The 14277-nt window shown below is 36.4% G+C and overlaps 2 protein-coding genes across 3 annotated transcripts in view; one reads left to right on the top strand and one right to left on the bottom strand.

Annotated features, from left to right (window-relative positions):
• Positions 1–13144, top strand: part of DIS3 (DIS3 homolog, exosome endoribonuclease and 3'-5' exoribonuclease) — a 25135-nt gene extending 11991 nt beyond the window's left edge. Inside the window, exons 14-21 of the mRNA XM_069880403.1 lie at positions 440–567; positions 1050–1136; positions 1566–1722; positions 3330–3544; positions 4658–4826; positions 5259–5417; positions 5801–5923; positions 9449–13144. Coding sequence (XP_069736504.1) covers positions 440–567; positions 1050–1136; positions 1566–1722; positions 3330–3544; positions 4658–4826; positions 5259–5417; positions 5801–5923; positions 9449–9538 — 1128 coding nt within the window. The 3' untranslated portion in view covers positions 9539–13144. The remainder of the gene's footprint in view (positions 1–439; positions 568–1049; positions 1137–1565; positions 1723–3329; positions 3545–4657; positions 4827–5258; positions 5418–5800; positions 5924–9448) is intronic.
• The window catches only part of BORA (BORA aurora kinase A activator), a 17084-nt gene continuing 14993 nt past the window's right edge, over positions 12187–14277 (bottom strand). The window contains exons 11-12 of one of the 2 annotated variants that reach the window (XM_069880463.1): positions 13717–13894; positions 12187–12295 (exon numbers count right to left, since the gene is read on the bottom strand). In XM_069880463.1, coding sequence (XP_069736564.1) covers positions 12207–12295; positions 13717–13894 — 267 coding nt within the window. In that variant the 3' untranslated portion in view covers positions 12187–12206. Of the gene's footprint in view, positions 12296–13693; positions 13895–14277 lie in introns of those variants that run through there. The other variant, XM_069880455.1, reaches the window with a different exon arrangement.

Consider the following 14277-nt stretch of genomic DNA (forward strand, 5'->3'; position numbering starts at 1 on the left):
CCTGTTCTTTTAAACTTCTAAGGCTGTAGTGGTTTTTGTGCAGTTCCTTTCTTATGATATTTCATTTGAAAAGAATAAATATATTGTTACATACCCACCATGTCCAATATATCTACTAGCTAGTTAAATTCAGTGGACTCTGTAGGTGTTTAGTACATTTCTGAAGATTAGACCTCTAGTGTATAAAATACATCAGTGATCAGCACAAAAAAATACTGTTACGTGCTTGGTGTTTCTTCATCTGTCTTTTCTCCGTTATCCTTTGAAAATGACATGCTTTTGGGTGCCGAATGCAAAGCTCTGTATTATTTTGAAACATCTTTGGTAGCAAACTGCAGTTTCTGCAAGACAGAACTATGTTTTTCTTTTCAGTAGTCAGTTATGTGTCCTAATGTCTATTTTGTGTTGTGTTTTTGTTTTTTTCTTAAACCTTTTCAAGGCTTCTCTTACTTATGCTGAAGCACAGATGAGAATTGATTCAGCAACTATGAATGATGATATTACTACAAGCCTACGTGGACTAAACAAATTGGCAAAAATTCTGAAGAAGAAAAGAATTGATAATGGGTAAATTGTGCAGTGTCCCTGTTAACCTTTTTCCCTTTTTTCTTCTAGATATTTTTTGCTGTCACAGTGTATAATGGTCCTCTGTGCCCATCTTTCCAGTGAAAATCTTTTGAAAGAAATATTTTGCCATTTTGCTTTGCATAAAAACACCTATACCTACTTCCCCAAAACTATGAAGTTTGCATGTTAACTCCTCTTTCACGAGGTCAATCAATGTGCATTTCAGACGTTTATTATAAAAACACAACCGGAGGAGTAGCATTTGAAATTTTAGGAGCCATTATTGGTGTGTGTCAACGTCATAATTTCTGCTGATTTGAACATTAATTCCATGATTTTTTTTACTTTCTGCTAAATTTTAAAATTTCTGCTAATGTTAAATTATATTTTCATGATATGCCCAGGTGGTGTGTACAGGCTTGCAACTCAGCTGCTTTGTCTGCTGTACTGTAATTTGTTAATACTACTTACCTCTCTTCCAGAGCCTTAACTCTTTCCTCACCAGAAGTTCGTTTCCACATGGACAGTGAGACTCATGATCCTATTGATCTGCAGACTAAAGAGCTCAAGTATGCATTTTGTTTTCCTCAGTTAGTTAATTCATCTAGATACTTTGTGTGCTAAAATCTAAACTCATTTATGCTGTCACAACTTAGGTGTGCAGCATGGTGCTTGCAAACTTCGCAATATTTGAAGAGTAATCTTAGGAAGATACCGAGTGTCTTATCTGTTGTTCTTTTGGGGTATTTTAAAGAACACTTTAATGTAATTTGTTATTTTAGACTATGAGGGGTTTTCTTCTGACTTGGTATTTGAAACTTAATAAGTAATTGCTATGATTTTAATCTTAAAAACGTTTGCCCAATTCTATAAGTGTTCAAACCCAGTAGCTAGTATTATATAATATTTTTAGGGTCGTGGAATGTTTCTTCATTAGGCAGTCAGATTAAATATGATTTAATGCTTTTCTAACAATGCAAAATCTTTTATGTTGATAGAGAAACAAATTCAATGGTTGAAGAGTTTATGTTGCTTGCGAATATCTCAGTAGCACAAAAAATTTATGATGAGTTCCCAGAGTTTGCCTTGCTCCGGAAACATCCTGCTCCTCCCCCGTCAAATTATGACATCCTTGTGAAGGCTGCAAATTCCAAGGCAAGTTTTTACTGTGCTAATTGAGTGAGTTAATTACTAAAAGCTCTGTTTTCTCTCTGGTTTGTGATTTGCCTGAGAATAAGGGTTGGAAAGCAGTGTTTTGGAAGTGTATCAGCTACACTTTGAAATTGCCGGTAGTTGTTGCAAGATACATGTACCTTTAGGATGCAAGGAAGAATCTTGTGGTTTTTTTAAAACCCTTTGTTAGGTGAAGAAAGCAAATCATCTTAACTTTTGTATTATAACTCTTGTGTGCTGTGAATGTTCCTACTCTCCAAGTCACATGTGATTTTTGAGCCAGTTTTGGATCATATACATTATTAATGTACTTAAATTGTTCAGTCACATCAAATAGCATCTCTGTTACAGTCAGGAGGTAAAAAAATGTGTTCATGTGTCTTTATATAGTTTCCATCCTCTCCTTAGTTCATCTAGAGGTTAATTTAGCCTGAAACAAGTCTGATTCAAGTATGAAACATGATTTTTCCAATTTCAGGATGTTTTGTTTGAGGTAAACTTTTAAAGTTAATTTTCTAGACATGGTGGTATTCATATTTCCTTTCCATTCAACTGCCCCCCATTTCTTTATTCATATTTCTTTGCCCTGCAATTTCCCACCCTCTTTTTTTTCTTTTCCCCATCAGCAAGACAGAAACTCAGATTCTGTCAGTGTACAATTAATAGATAAGGCCAAATCCAGCCCGTTTAATTTTCTGCTCCTATAAAACTGCAATAATGATAATTATTTCATTTGTGGTGTGAAAATTATTTTTAAGGTACTGTTTTAGTTGGACAGCTAAATTCCTATGCATATACAAACATACTTTTAATAAACCAAAGTGGTTTTCCTCTATTCTAACAGAACTATCAAAATTCAATATTGATATGCTATATTTGTTACACTTTTTTAAAAAATATGCAATTATTCTACCAGAGCAGAGGCATAACTTGATGTCTAGATCATATTTTATTGTCAGTGGTATACATAAAGGATAGGAAATATCAGCTGGTGTTGTGATGAAACTTTTTTTATACTATGTGAATTTTTATTAGGGAACACTGGCATACAGGGAACAAACTTAATGTCATGTGGTACAGATTTTACTGTAGTAGTTTTACAAATCACTTTCCCAAGTATAAGTTTTAATAATTTTGTGGAGGAAATACAGCAAGATTGATTACTGCTTACATTGTGCTTGGATGAGAATTTTTGTTTTCTTACCCCTTCTGATTATTAAATACAAGATGGAAATATCAAACCAAAGGAAATAAAAAACGTGTTAGTATTATCATGAAGAGTTTCTTCGCTGTGAGTGTATGCCTTTTCTGAATTCTTGGGCTACTGACTTAGCTTTTCATTGTTTGCAGAGCATTAGTAATAAAGATGGAAGGATCTGCGCATGGTTTTGTGGTTTTAGGTTTTTTTTTGGTTTTGGGGTTTGTTTTTTTTTTTGCAGTAGTGGTATTCCATTAGGTTATTAGGTGTGATATCTGTGCCGCTTGCTAAGATTAGCCTGGATGTAGCTGTTGTATTTCTGCTTATAACCTGCTAAAATTTGCTAGTAATACCTGACCTTTTTTATTTTTTTTTTTCCTTGTCCTTCCAGAATTTGGAAATTAAGACAGATTCAGCAAAGGCTTTAGCTGAATCATTAGACAAGGCTGAATCTGCTGCATTCCCCTATGTAAACACACTGCTACGAATTTTGGCCACGCGCTGCATGATGCAAGCTGTTTATTTCTGCTCTGGAATGGATAATGATTTTCATCACTATGGTTTAGCCTCACCTATTTATACCCACTTTACCTCACCCATTAGAAGGTACTTTTTTTTTACAGAGGTTTCAGAGGACAAAAGGAAGTGTTTTATTTGTGAAGAAATTCTATTTTAAATTGTGATATTGTCTATTTAAAACAAAATACTGCTTATGTTCAGCTTTAGATTTCAGTTGAAACAGCAGTGGCTTTACATGGTGATCTGTCTTCATGTTAAGCTCCTACATGCACTGTCTATGGCTCCTGAAGTCTGATTAATTTCTTTTAAAAGACTCATAGAAATAAGAGAAATGGATCCTTAATGCATACCTCTGGCATAGAAATGCACTTCGGGATCAATTAGGATTACAAAGTCAACCAGACACTGAGGCAGAATTTGGCCAGTCATTTTTCAGGTGGAAGCTGTGTTTAAATTTTGAGGAGACTCTATTTTACTTAAAAAAACATTGCTTTTTAGAGAGTTGCTTCTGTAGCTGTTGCACTGTAATGAAATCATACCTCTTGCAAAATGAGGTTTTTTTTCTTTCAAGTGTCCAAGTTTTGAGGAAAATATTTATCGTCGTGTTTTGCTCCTTAGAAACATTTCAGGTGAAATCTCTTAGAGGTGGATTAAGATTCCTGTGCATTTGTGTAGATAATTTATGGGGCTTCTTGGAGTCCTAATAGTAAATTTTAGTTGCTAAGATGTCTTAAAAGTTCCTAGCCAAAGGTCCAATAAAAGTAATGTGGCAAGAAGTTCAAGTATGATTACACTTGGCAGAATAATCGGATTGAAATACCATCTTACACTGTATTTGTCTAGTTCATGGCAAAGGGAAGAGGGAGTGGCTTAAGCTGCCATGGTGAAACATCATTCTTTAGTCTAAAACTAAAGCTTTGATTCTTCTGTGTAAACATTCAACAACACAGGCTCTTTTAGTAGAATATTGTAAAGAATTTCTCTTAGAAAACAGTACAGTTCATTCTGACTCTGCAGAGCGTATCTGTGGTCAGCAAAGACAGGGATCTTGAATTAATAGAGGGAGTTATCAGCAGACTGTCATAATTACAAAAGCTTTTTCATCTATAAGATTTATATAAACAATTCTATTCAGAAACTTTCTTTTTTAAAGAAGATATGGGGTTATATGTCACTGATCATTTAATCTCATCTTTGAAGGTATGCTGACATTATTGTACATCGACTTTTGGCAGTGGCCATAGGAGCAGACAGTACTTACCCAGAACTTACAGATAAGCATAAACTAGCAGATATATGTAAAAATCTCAACTACCGACATAAAATGGCTCAATATGCACAAAGAGCATCTGTTGCATTCCATACGCAGGTGAGTAGTTCTGAGATGGGAGGATTAACTATGGACAGTTCATATTGATGTTAAAGGAAAGGAGGGAACATTGAGTTGTAGCAATAGAGTTGTGCTTTGTAGAGTGAAAACAAGCAAGTCTGCAGGAATGATTAAGAATGAGGGCTGCTTCTTTGAGGAAAAGCTTCTGAAAAATTTACAATAATTGCACATTGAGGATTCTTTTTACTTTGAATCTTTTATAAATATGATGAATGCTTAATATTGCAGTTAATGTTATAAACAGCTTATGAAATTTTTCTAATCTGCTTTCAATATATGATATGTAATTATCACTAAGTATGGATTTTTATTTTGAATGGTTTTATTTTCTAAACCAGTATATTTGTAATCCAAAAGAGAAAGTTCTAGTGCTTTTTTTTTTCTTATTCGTGTATTCTGCTTTTGTTATAGCTGTTCTTCAAAAGCAAAGGAGTAGTGAATGAAGATGCATATATATTATTTGTAAGAAAAAATGCAATTGTGGTTCTGATCCCTAAGTATGGGTTAGAAGGAACGGTCTTCTTTGAAGAAAAAGATAAACCAACACCAAAACTGGATTACAACAATGAGGTGTGTTTTATAAGGTTTGTTCCTAACTACCCATATTTTTTCATTTGGTAAGTGAACAGAATTACTTCAATCTATTCTAGTTGGATTTAGAAGGGTTAGAGAGGCTTTTCTAAATGCAGATTTATTGATCTGTAGTAGTACTGCCACTGCAGTCTTCGTAAGTTTCAAAAAAGAGCTTCTGACAGGAATTGATTACTGTAATACATACTACTAATATCTAATTATCTGAGTAAATACTGCAAAAATGTATGTACCACATATGACACTGAACATTCAGGACAGTAATTCGTGTTCTGTTTTGGTTTATTTTACATTAATAACTTCCTAAAAAAATATTATATAGCATCAAGCAGTGAGTATTTACACAAAATTTGAACTTTCAGATACCATCACTTACTGTGGAAGACACAACATTACATGTATTCGATAAAGTTAAAGTGAATGTTACGTTAGATGCTTCCAACATCCAGCATCAGAAAATTCGGATGGTGTTGGTAGAACCAAAGGTAAGGCACAAGATTTGTGATTCGTAGCAGCATATTACCCTTCAGTAATCTTAAAAAATAAGCATATAGTAAAATTGAGATTTAACCTAACAGAAAAAATATCATTTAGCAGCAGATTGTAGTTATTGTTTCATATCTGCTCTCAATAAAACAGAGGTCTGCTGTCACTGGCTGCTGAAAACAATGAAGGGCTCTAAATTAAATTTCCCTTCTGGGCCCATCAGGGATATTGCCACTGATGGCTAAGATGATGATTTCCTAAAGTAATATCTTTTGAATTTTATGGTTCTGTAATCAAATCTCCTTTTTGAAAATCTGCCAAAACTCAGTAGGATCTTCTCTTAGCTCCAGTAAATTACTGTGCAACTGTGATGGGTGGCTCAGGAGGAAACTATAATTGCTGGCTGTAAATAGCAGTCCTTTCTTCTATAACTTTCACAATAAAAAAATTCTGTCGTGATAATGTTCAGAGAACTGTAACATCCTAATAACTGTGTCTCTGTTCTTAAGGCTTTTCAGTTCTGGCTGCTTAGTGTCTCTGGGACACTGGTCTTTTCACCTAGTCTCACACCTCAGGCCTGCTCGGTACTTTTCGTGCTTTTACAAGATTGTGTACTTATCATTAAGTTACATGTGAGGGTTTTTTTTGTAAACAGGTGGTTGCAGTAGTTGAGGAATGGAGGAAAGATAAAACCCCAAATAAGTAATAAGTCCTTGTTTATACAGTGAAACTTTTTTTTTTTCCCTGAGAAATCATCTGTTCCAAACACATGTAAATATTTCTTCCTTTGACCTGCTGCTGTATTAGCTTGACTTGAAGGCAACATTCATAATTTCAAAGGGCAGTGGTAGATACAGAAATTTGTAGTAGAAAGAAACCTTGCATCCTGCTGCAAATTAATACACTGCCAAGTTGCCTGCTGCTGGGACTCAATATTGTTTGTCAGAGCTGCTGTTGTGGGCACAACTCCATAATGCTCCTTTTGCAGTGACTCCAGTCCCTTAAGAAATTTTGTCCTTGAAAACAGACACAAAATAAGGCTAATGCCAGCTCTGGACATCAGTACATCATAGATACAGTCAGGGCCACACTGTCTGTGCTCTCTGGTGTTATGTGGCAATACTGCATCGTCTTTCCTTCTATCCAGTAGCCAGACCAGCTTACAGCAGTGGGTTTATGTGCACCAACAGTTGCTTGCTGACAGTTTTTACACTTCCTTTTAGAGCTCTTTGATGTACAGTGTCTAGTCCTGGCACTGTTAATATCCTCTTAACCGGTTTGTTCTAAACTTTAATGATGGTCATCTGTAACAGTTTTCTTGATGTTGTTCTTTATTTTATTCAGTGCTTCAAATACATTTTGATGACCTATTATTCATGCCTGCTTTAGGGTTTTTTTATCATCAAGGTATGCATTGATGGAGGAGCAAGGAAGAATTCCCTGCCTCTCACTCTCTGAAAGAGAATTTTTACTACTTTTCCTCAGTCTTTTTGGCTTGCCTGTTTATTTTAATTTTGCACTTAAGTCTTCATTTGGACAGGACTTTCAATTTTTAAAGGGTGTCTGTAATGTCTGATGTAATGCTTTTTAAGGCTTGGGGGTTTGTTCCTTCTACCATAGTGATACATTTTGAGCATGTACACCGAAATCAGTATTTTCGGGACAGTTCTGTGGGTAACTTGTTAATGCAGGTTCTCAGGCAAGAGTTACTTCTTACTTTTTCTGGGTTCTCTGACTGGTTGCTCAAAGAAACAAGCTTTTATGGCACCTGAAAACCTGGACTCAGCTTTGAGCCTTCTTGTGACAGTAGTTTGCTGGAAGTAACTTATTGTTACCACATTGTTTATTCTCACAGCCTCTCTGTTACCCCTTAGCATGTCGTAAGAGTTGCCACCTTACCTGGCTGACCAAAACCATAGCTTTCTGCCTACCACCACAGGCTTAATTCCAGTATTGGTGCTTGTGTTACTCTAACACAAATAAATTCTCTTCTACTGGTCTATGCTGTTGTCATCTTCACATAAAACATTACCTGGTATTGAAGTCCTCATGATTAGCTTCCTTGCATCAAGCTCCTGAAGCATTTAATATTTTCACTAATCAGACCCTTACACAGAGTGCAGTGTAGAAAAGCATACACGTGTCTGATCTTGGTCCAGTTGTTTTATGAACCCTACTTAAATTACTGTATTTCATCATAGCTTGCTTCACTTTTCTGTGCTTGGATGCCACTCATTTCCATATTCTCAAAAATAGGGTAGCACACTGTGATCATCTCTGTCCTTGAGGACCAGTTGTTCTCTGTAAGAATAAGGGCTCTCTATTTTTCTTGTTCCTTGCTGTAGAAAAAGTCTATTTTCTGATTATTTTGAAAGTTTTTCCTGTTTTTACCAAAGCACAATGCCTCTTTGCTCTGCAGCGTCCTGAGCCTAACAGGAGGAGCACTTCAGAAAATGTGGCAGTGGTAATTGTTTTAAAAGCAAAATAAAAATTGTTAGGTTCCAAGAGCCCTTTTCACCTGTTTCATTTGTACTCCTTCTCTTATAAGTATTTGCTAAGGCAGGCAAACAAGAGAGAAGGTGGCACATATAAGGTGGTGCAAAAGAACTGCTGCCAGTTTAGTCACAGAATCATGGAATCATTAAGTTTGGGTAAGACCTCTAAGATCATCCAGTCCAACTGTAAGCCTGACATCACCCTGCCTATTAAGCCATGTCCTGATGTGCCATCTCTATGCATTCTTTTAACACCTTCAGTGATGAAGAATCTACCCCTTCCCTGCGAAGCCTGTTCCAATGCTTCACCACTAATGTTTTCTAATTTTCAATCTAAACATCCTCTGGCACAAATTGAGGCCATTTCTTCTTTCCTGTCACTTGTTATTTGCAAGAAGAGACCAGCACCCACCTCTCTACAACCTCTTTTCAGGTAGTTGTAGAGAACAATAAAGTCTTCCCTTCAGCCCCCTCTTCTCCAGCCTAAACAACTCCAGTTCTCTTGGTCACTCCTCACAGGACTTGTGCTCCAGACCCATCATCAGCCTCACTGCCCCTCTGTGGACACACGCCAGCACCTCCCATATCCATGTACTGAGAGGCCCAAAACTGAACACAGTATTTGAGGTGCAGTCTCACCAGTGCTGAGTACAGGGGCATCATCATTTCCTTACTTCTGCTGGCCCCATCATTTTTTATACAAGCCAGGATGGTGTTGGCTTTCTGAGCCACCTGCACACAGTGTTGGTTTATGTTCAGACCCTGTTGACCAACACCCCCAAGTCCTTTTCCATTAGGCAGCTTTATAGCTGCTACTGTATGTATTACCCTTAGCTTTTTCTTCAGCTAAGTGCATTAATTGTTAAATCAAGGTAGACAGTCTTTCAGATAAGCTGCTGACAGAGTTTTCTGATGTTGATGCAGTGGTTGTAAAAGGTCTGTATGAGTAAACTCAAGTTTTATCAGTATAGTGTAAGCTAAACTTCCAAGTTTAAAATGTTTTGACTTCTAAATCTTTTCTTACTGTAGATATCGGGGAGTGATGAGTCTGCAACTCTGTCTACAGCGACAAGCAGCAAGGATGAACCAGAGAAAAAGAAAAAGAAGCTACAAAAATAGCTGGATGTAAAAGTTAACAGGAAATCAATTATGAGTTACTTGTATTTACAAATTTTTCCCTATGGGCAAAATGCTACAAACAGATCTTGTTTACTTTTAAATATACATTTTAATAAGCTGTAAAACTGACTTTTTAAAAAATCTTCTAAAGAATACACATTTGCAGGAAAACAATAGTTTTACTATTTTGTCTTGTGGGTCCAAATAAATGACTCTACAAAGGGAAGGAATAGTTCTGTAGTTATTTAACAGCCTTAGGACCATTCTAGAGTCTATCCTGTGAGACTTCAGTGCATTCTCTTTAGTATTTCAGGACTAAAAAGTAATTTTGCTTGTTACTGGTCTGAAGTGCGATATGGAAAGATGAAATTCCACAGAGGGGAAGTTCTCTCTCTCACACCAGATTAGCTGTGTGTATATATGCACACAATATGGATAGAGAAACCATACCATAAAAGTACAGTTTCTTTGTTCTGCATATTAAGGCGACTTAAAAACCATTGCTTAGACCCTGATGAAGGGATGGAAACCATCAGTGATATTTGTATTACATAGAAATTTACAAATAAGCTACCACAAGTTTCATGGAAATGATTCAAAATAAACCCTGACCATTTTGTGCCCAGAACTGCATTGCTACGGTCAAGCTGCAGCACCTGGCAGCAGTCATAAAACATTGTTTATGTGCTGTAGGACTTAAGTAATCTTAAGTGCCCATGTAGATTCAGTGCTGAGCTGCCACCTCAGGGATTTCAAGGTGGTTGCTACTGAACTCTCAAAGTTTATTTCAATAAAACTGTCCTCCAAAGTGCCTGGGATTATAGCAGTTTTCATAGATGGCTTCTGTTGCTGCCAAATCATAGCTCTTAGAGCCAAGACACAGCTCTTCCTCAGATATTCCAAGAGTTTACAGCTCACAAACTTCTGTACCCATTGTTTACTCCTCAGTGGCTTCTTTGGGTATTCACTGGGTCACAGTTGATCAAGATGTGGTTGTCACTTGGCCATGCTCGCTCTGTGTGCTGTCACTGATCAGATTTATAAAGTACATCAAAAAATGCATGTTCTTCTAAAAAACCATGTTGAAGACATTTGAATCCTGTCACCACTATTCTAAAAGTCTCCAGAAACTTTAAAAATAAAATGTAGTTTCAAGCAAGTCACGTAGAGCACTGGATCCAACACTGGTCCTGTGCTTTTAATCCAGTACTGTGTTTTAGAGCAACTGAAACCATTTTTTAACTGTATGCATGTAACAAAAAGCTTGCTGAGTCCTTGACTGAACTTGCTCTACCCTAAGACCTCCAACACAAACAATGTACAGACACATCTTACAGGCAGCACTCAAAGGATGCTGCAAACTGTAGCAAAAACAACCCTAAACGATCTAAGTATGAAAGAGATGTCTTTATTCTGTTTCATTGCATAATTTACACTCGCACATTAAAGGACTCTTACTAAAAACCACTGAACTTAATCAAATGTAAGTGATTACTAGGTTGTGCAACGTGTCAACCAATACGTTATGTGCAACTACAGAAACAATGCTGTCCACAAAAAATGACAACAAATATACAGACCTAAAAAAATACACATTATTTTCATAAAATAAATTATTCCCATCTAATTGAGGACTACAAAACAGGCAATTTGTTTGCAGGGGATATTTAATTACTTCTCACATTCACCCATTTCTGCTGTTACTTTTCCCTTTAAGAAAATACTGAGACAGGGTTCAATTAAGTATTTCTGATTGCTTTATTTGTTTGTGAATACTCTGAAAGCCTCTGATCATTGAACATATAAAGAATCAAAAATTTTAGTTAAAAAAATAAAAGTCTTAATTATACATATCATGCTGAACAGTTCAGAAACATCATAGTTTGGACCACCTTGCTTCTCATCTTCCCTTTTGTGTTAACACTGCTACTATGTTTAGTAATCACACTTGCAAAAGTAAATCTTTTGAGCAGTCCAGAAATCTGAAATTCACCCTTTCAGTTGATTCTTGTTAGATAATTACTATGAGAAACAGAAAGGATGCAGGGTCACGTTTTAAATTGTGGTCAAAGTTTGTCTTCTTTTGAGCTACAAACCTTACAAGGCAAAGCCAGGAACACTTTAAAGGCACCATTCAATCAACTCATTTTCCAAAAGTCCAAGTTCATTCTCTACTTTAACAAAATTAATTCCCTACAAGTTACCAATTCAGTGTATTTTAGCAGGGCACTGTTTCAAGATCATTAAACAGGTCATTCAGGAGGTTAGGTTCCATTACCATCAATCTGATGTGTTACAGAAATATTGATTAAATTGCTATGGAAGTAAAAATACTGCTGGCATCTTTGGCTGGTTAGAAATCAAAAGGAACTTTTGCAATTATATTTACAGTGTGAGAACTGAAACCAAATGATGCTTTATTGATGGTATAGAAGTTTCCATTTTTAAGTATGTCTTTCAGAAAGCCTTCACTGCTGAATTATTAATGAAAATATTTCGGGAACTGTTCTGTTCATGTAACACTTACGCACAGGTCTCAGGTCTAACGGGGGAGGGTTTTTAATGCTCTGCAATTCTGTTTACACCTCTGCTTTGAAGATCTTCAACAAATGTCAGTTTGCCCTCAGAGTTAGGTCTGACCAGCTCATAGATATTCGGCAGCCACAGTCTATCCCTTTATTACCAGCTTTTCTGTGGGTTGTGGAATACAATAGGAAGCAGAACTTCCACCCAGTATCCTGGGATTGGATATCCTTGCTATGGAAAGAGAGGACTCCTTCACCTAGAGCATGCAGTAGAACAGACTTATCTGTTTGATTAATCCAACAAAGTTCACTTCAGAGCTCTACAAGCACTGAGGTCTTACTATTTCCCTCCTCTCTCCTCCTCCTAATCACCAGGGGTAGCAGATTAACATATGGATTTCCACCCTATTCACATTTATGAGTTCCAGAAGGTTCTTTTAAAAGGAAATCATATCAAATTTAAATCAATATGATTTGATGAGGCAAAGGGAATTCTGGGCTTCCAGACCCTCCTCGTTCCATTACTTTTGTTCATCAATGGTTTTCTTGAAAATATCAAGAATTTGTTTCTATTAATACTTTTTACAATAAACAGCATGGAAAAGTTAATGATATACCTGAATGCTTATCTAAATATTTTGCAATATCTGTAAACAATGTAAAAGTACTAGGAATTTACTTTCCCCTTTAGGTTTAAAGTGTAATCATTTGCTTTAACAGAAAGAAGGCTGCACCATTCTCTTAACGATGTACAGAGACCAGTTAACCTAACCACACCTTCTTATATTTGTTCAGAAGGGCACCAGGGCATCCATTTAGGCACAAGCATTCTTAAGAGACACTGGTGGAGCAGTGTGATCAACTTCAGGATTGGTACTAATACAGTTACTGAAGTAACAACACTAATATTTAATTTTTCATTAGCCAACAGTTCATTTTCCTTAAGTACATGGTAAAGCTAACCGACAGAGTTGCAATTTCCTATCAAACCATGAAAAAAACTGCTCAAAAAATTGCTAAAAGGCTTGTTTTGACATAAAGCTTATTTTGTTGTAACGTAATTAAACTTTTTTTTTTTTAACTGTGGAAAAGTGCATAATTTCCATAACTGGAATGGAGTTCTCGTGAAGCTGTTCACAGGGAAAACTTAATTAAAGCACCCATTTTCAACAGTTTGCAGCCTATTATAAAACATACATGTATTCCAGGGACGCATTTCTAGAATGCTGGTTTTATTCTTTCCTCGTGAAGGTCACAGACGAGTTCCATCTCTATTACCTTGGACTGACAGACACCCCTCTGACACTCCTCATATCCCAGCCCTGCTCCCACCACACCCCCAGCTGTTTGTTCCTGTCCAGTGACTTTCAGAACAGGGCTCCTCACCAAATCCACCCGAATCACAATTCTGAAGAACACCATGGTTTCTTTGTACCAAGTCTAGCTGCCTTTTCAAAAGGCTCAGTTAATGATACCAAGAAATTTGTTAACAAAACCTGAAAACCCCACATTATTTAAGAACTCCTTTAATACATACCAGACAATTTATTACATTTGAGTTAAAAAAGCAAAATCCTATGTATAATCCAGGTAATTGAGGTCACACATATAATATCAGAGAGCACAATTTCAGCTCTCCAGAAAACTACATACCGTTTCTGTGAAATCCCTGAACTGGATTTTCATTTTTATGTTTCCAGGCATAAGTACTGCAAGTTGCATTCTGACCAAATACTGTACTGTCTGGTTTTGCTTTTTGGAAACAGGATTGCTTCTCTGGAGATCTTGTTCTCAGCAACTGATTGTCCTTGTGGTTTAAAATGGAGCTCTCCTAGGTCAATAAAGAAAAATTAGTTTTAAAACTGTTTTAAATCCTAATCCAAATGGGCTAAGTTGGGATCTAGCAATTGAAAGACCAGCAGTGGAAGAAGAAAGCTGCATGATGTGGATGAGTCTCTAGGACAGGTTTGATATTTGAGACAAACAATTCTCATTATTACATTCACATGTATAATCCATGTCCAACAGAGTACTATGGCAATACCTCACAGCAGATGGCCATTTTTAGCCATTAAAGATAAAATATCCATCTGTTCTTCCAGTAATCTTAAGTGAGTTCAAAATTCGATGTCAGTGGCCTGCAAGACACTGTCAATCTGCTCTTTACCTTGGCAGAGAAGTGGCTTTTAGCATGTCAGACATAGAAGTTACGTC

The sequence above is a fragment of the Phaenicophaeus curvirostris genome, chromosome 1, assembly GCF_032191515.1.
Source record: "Phaenicophaeus curvirostris isolate KB17595 chromosome 1, BPBGC_Pcur_1.0, whole genome shotgun sequence".
In the NCBI taxonomy this organism is placed as follows: Eukaryota; Metazoa; Chordata; class Aves; order Cuculiformes; family Cuculidae; genus Phaenicophaeus; species Phaenicophaeus curvirostris.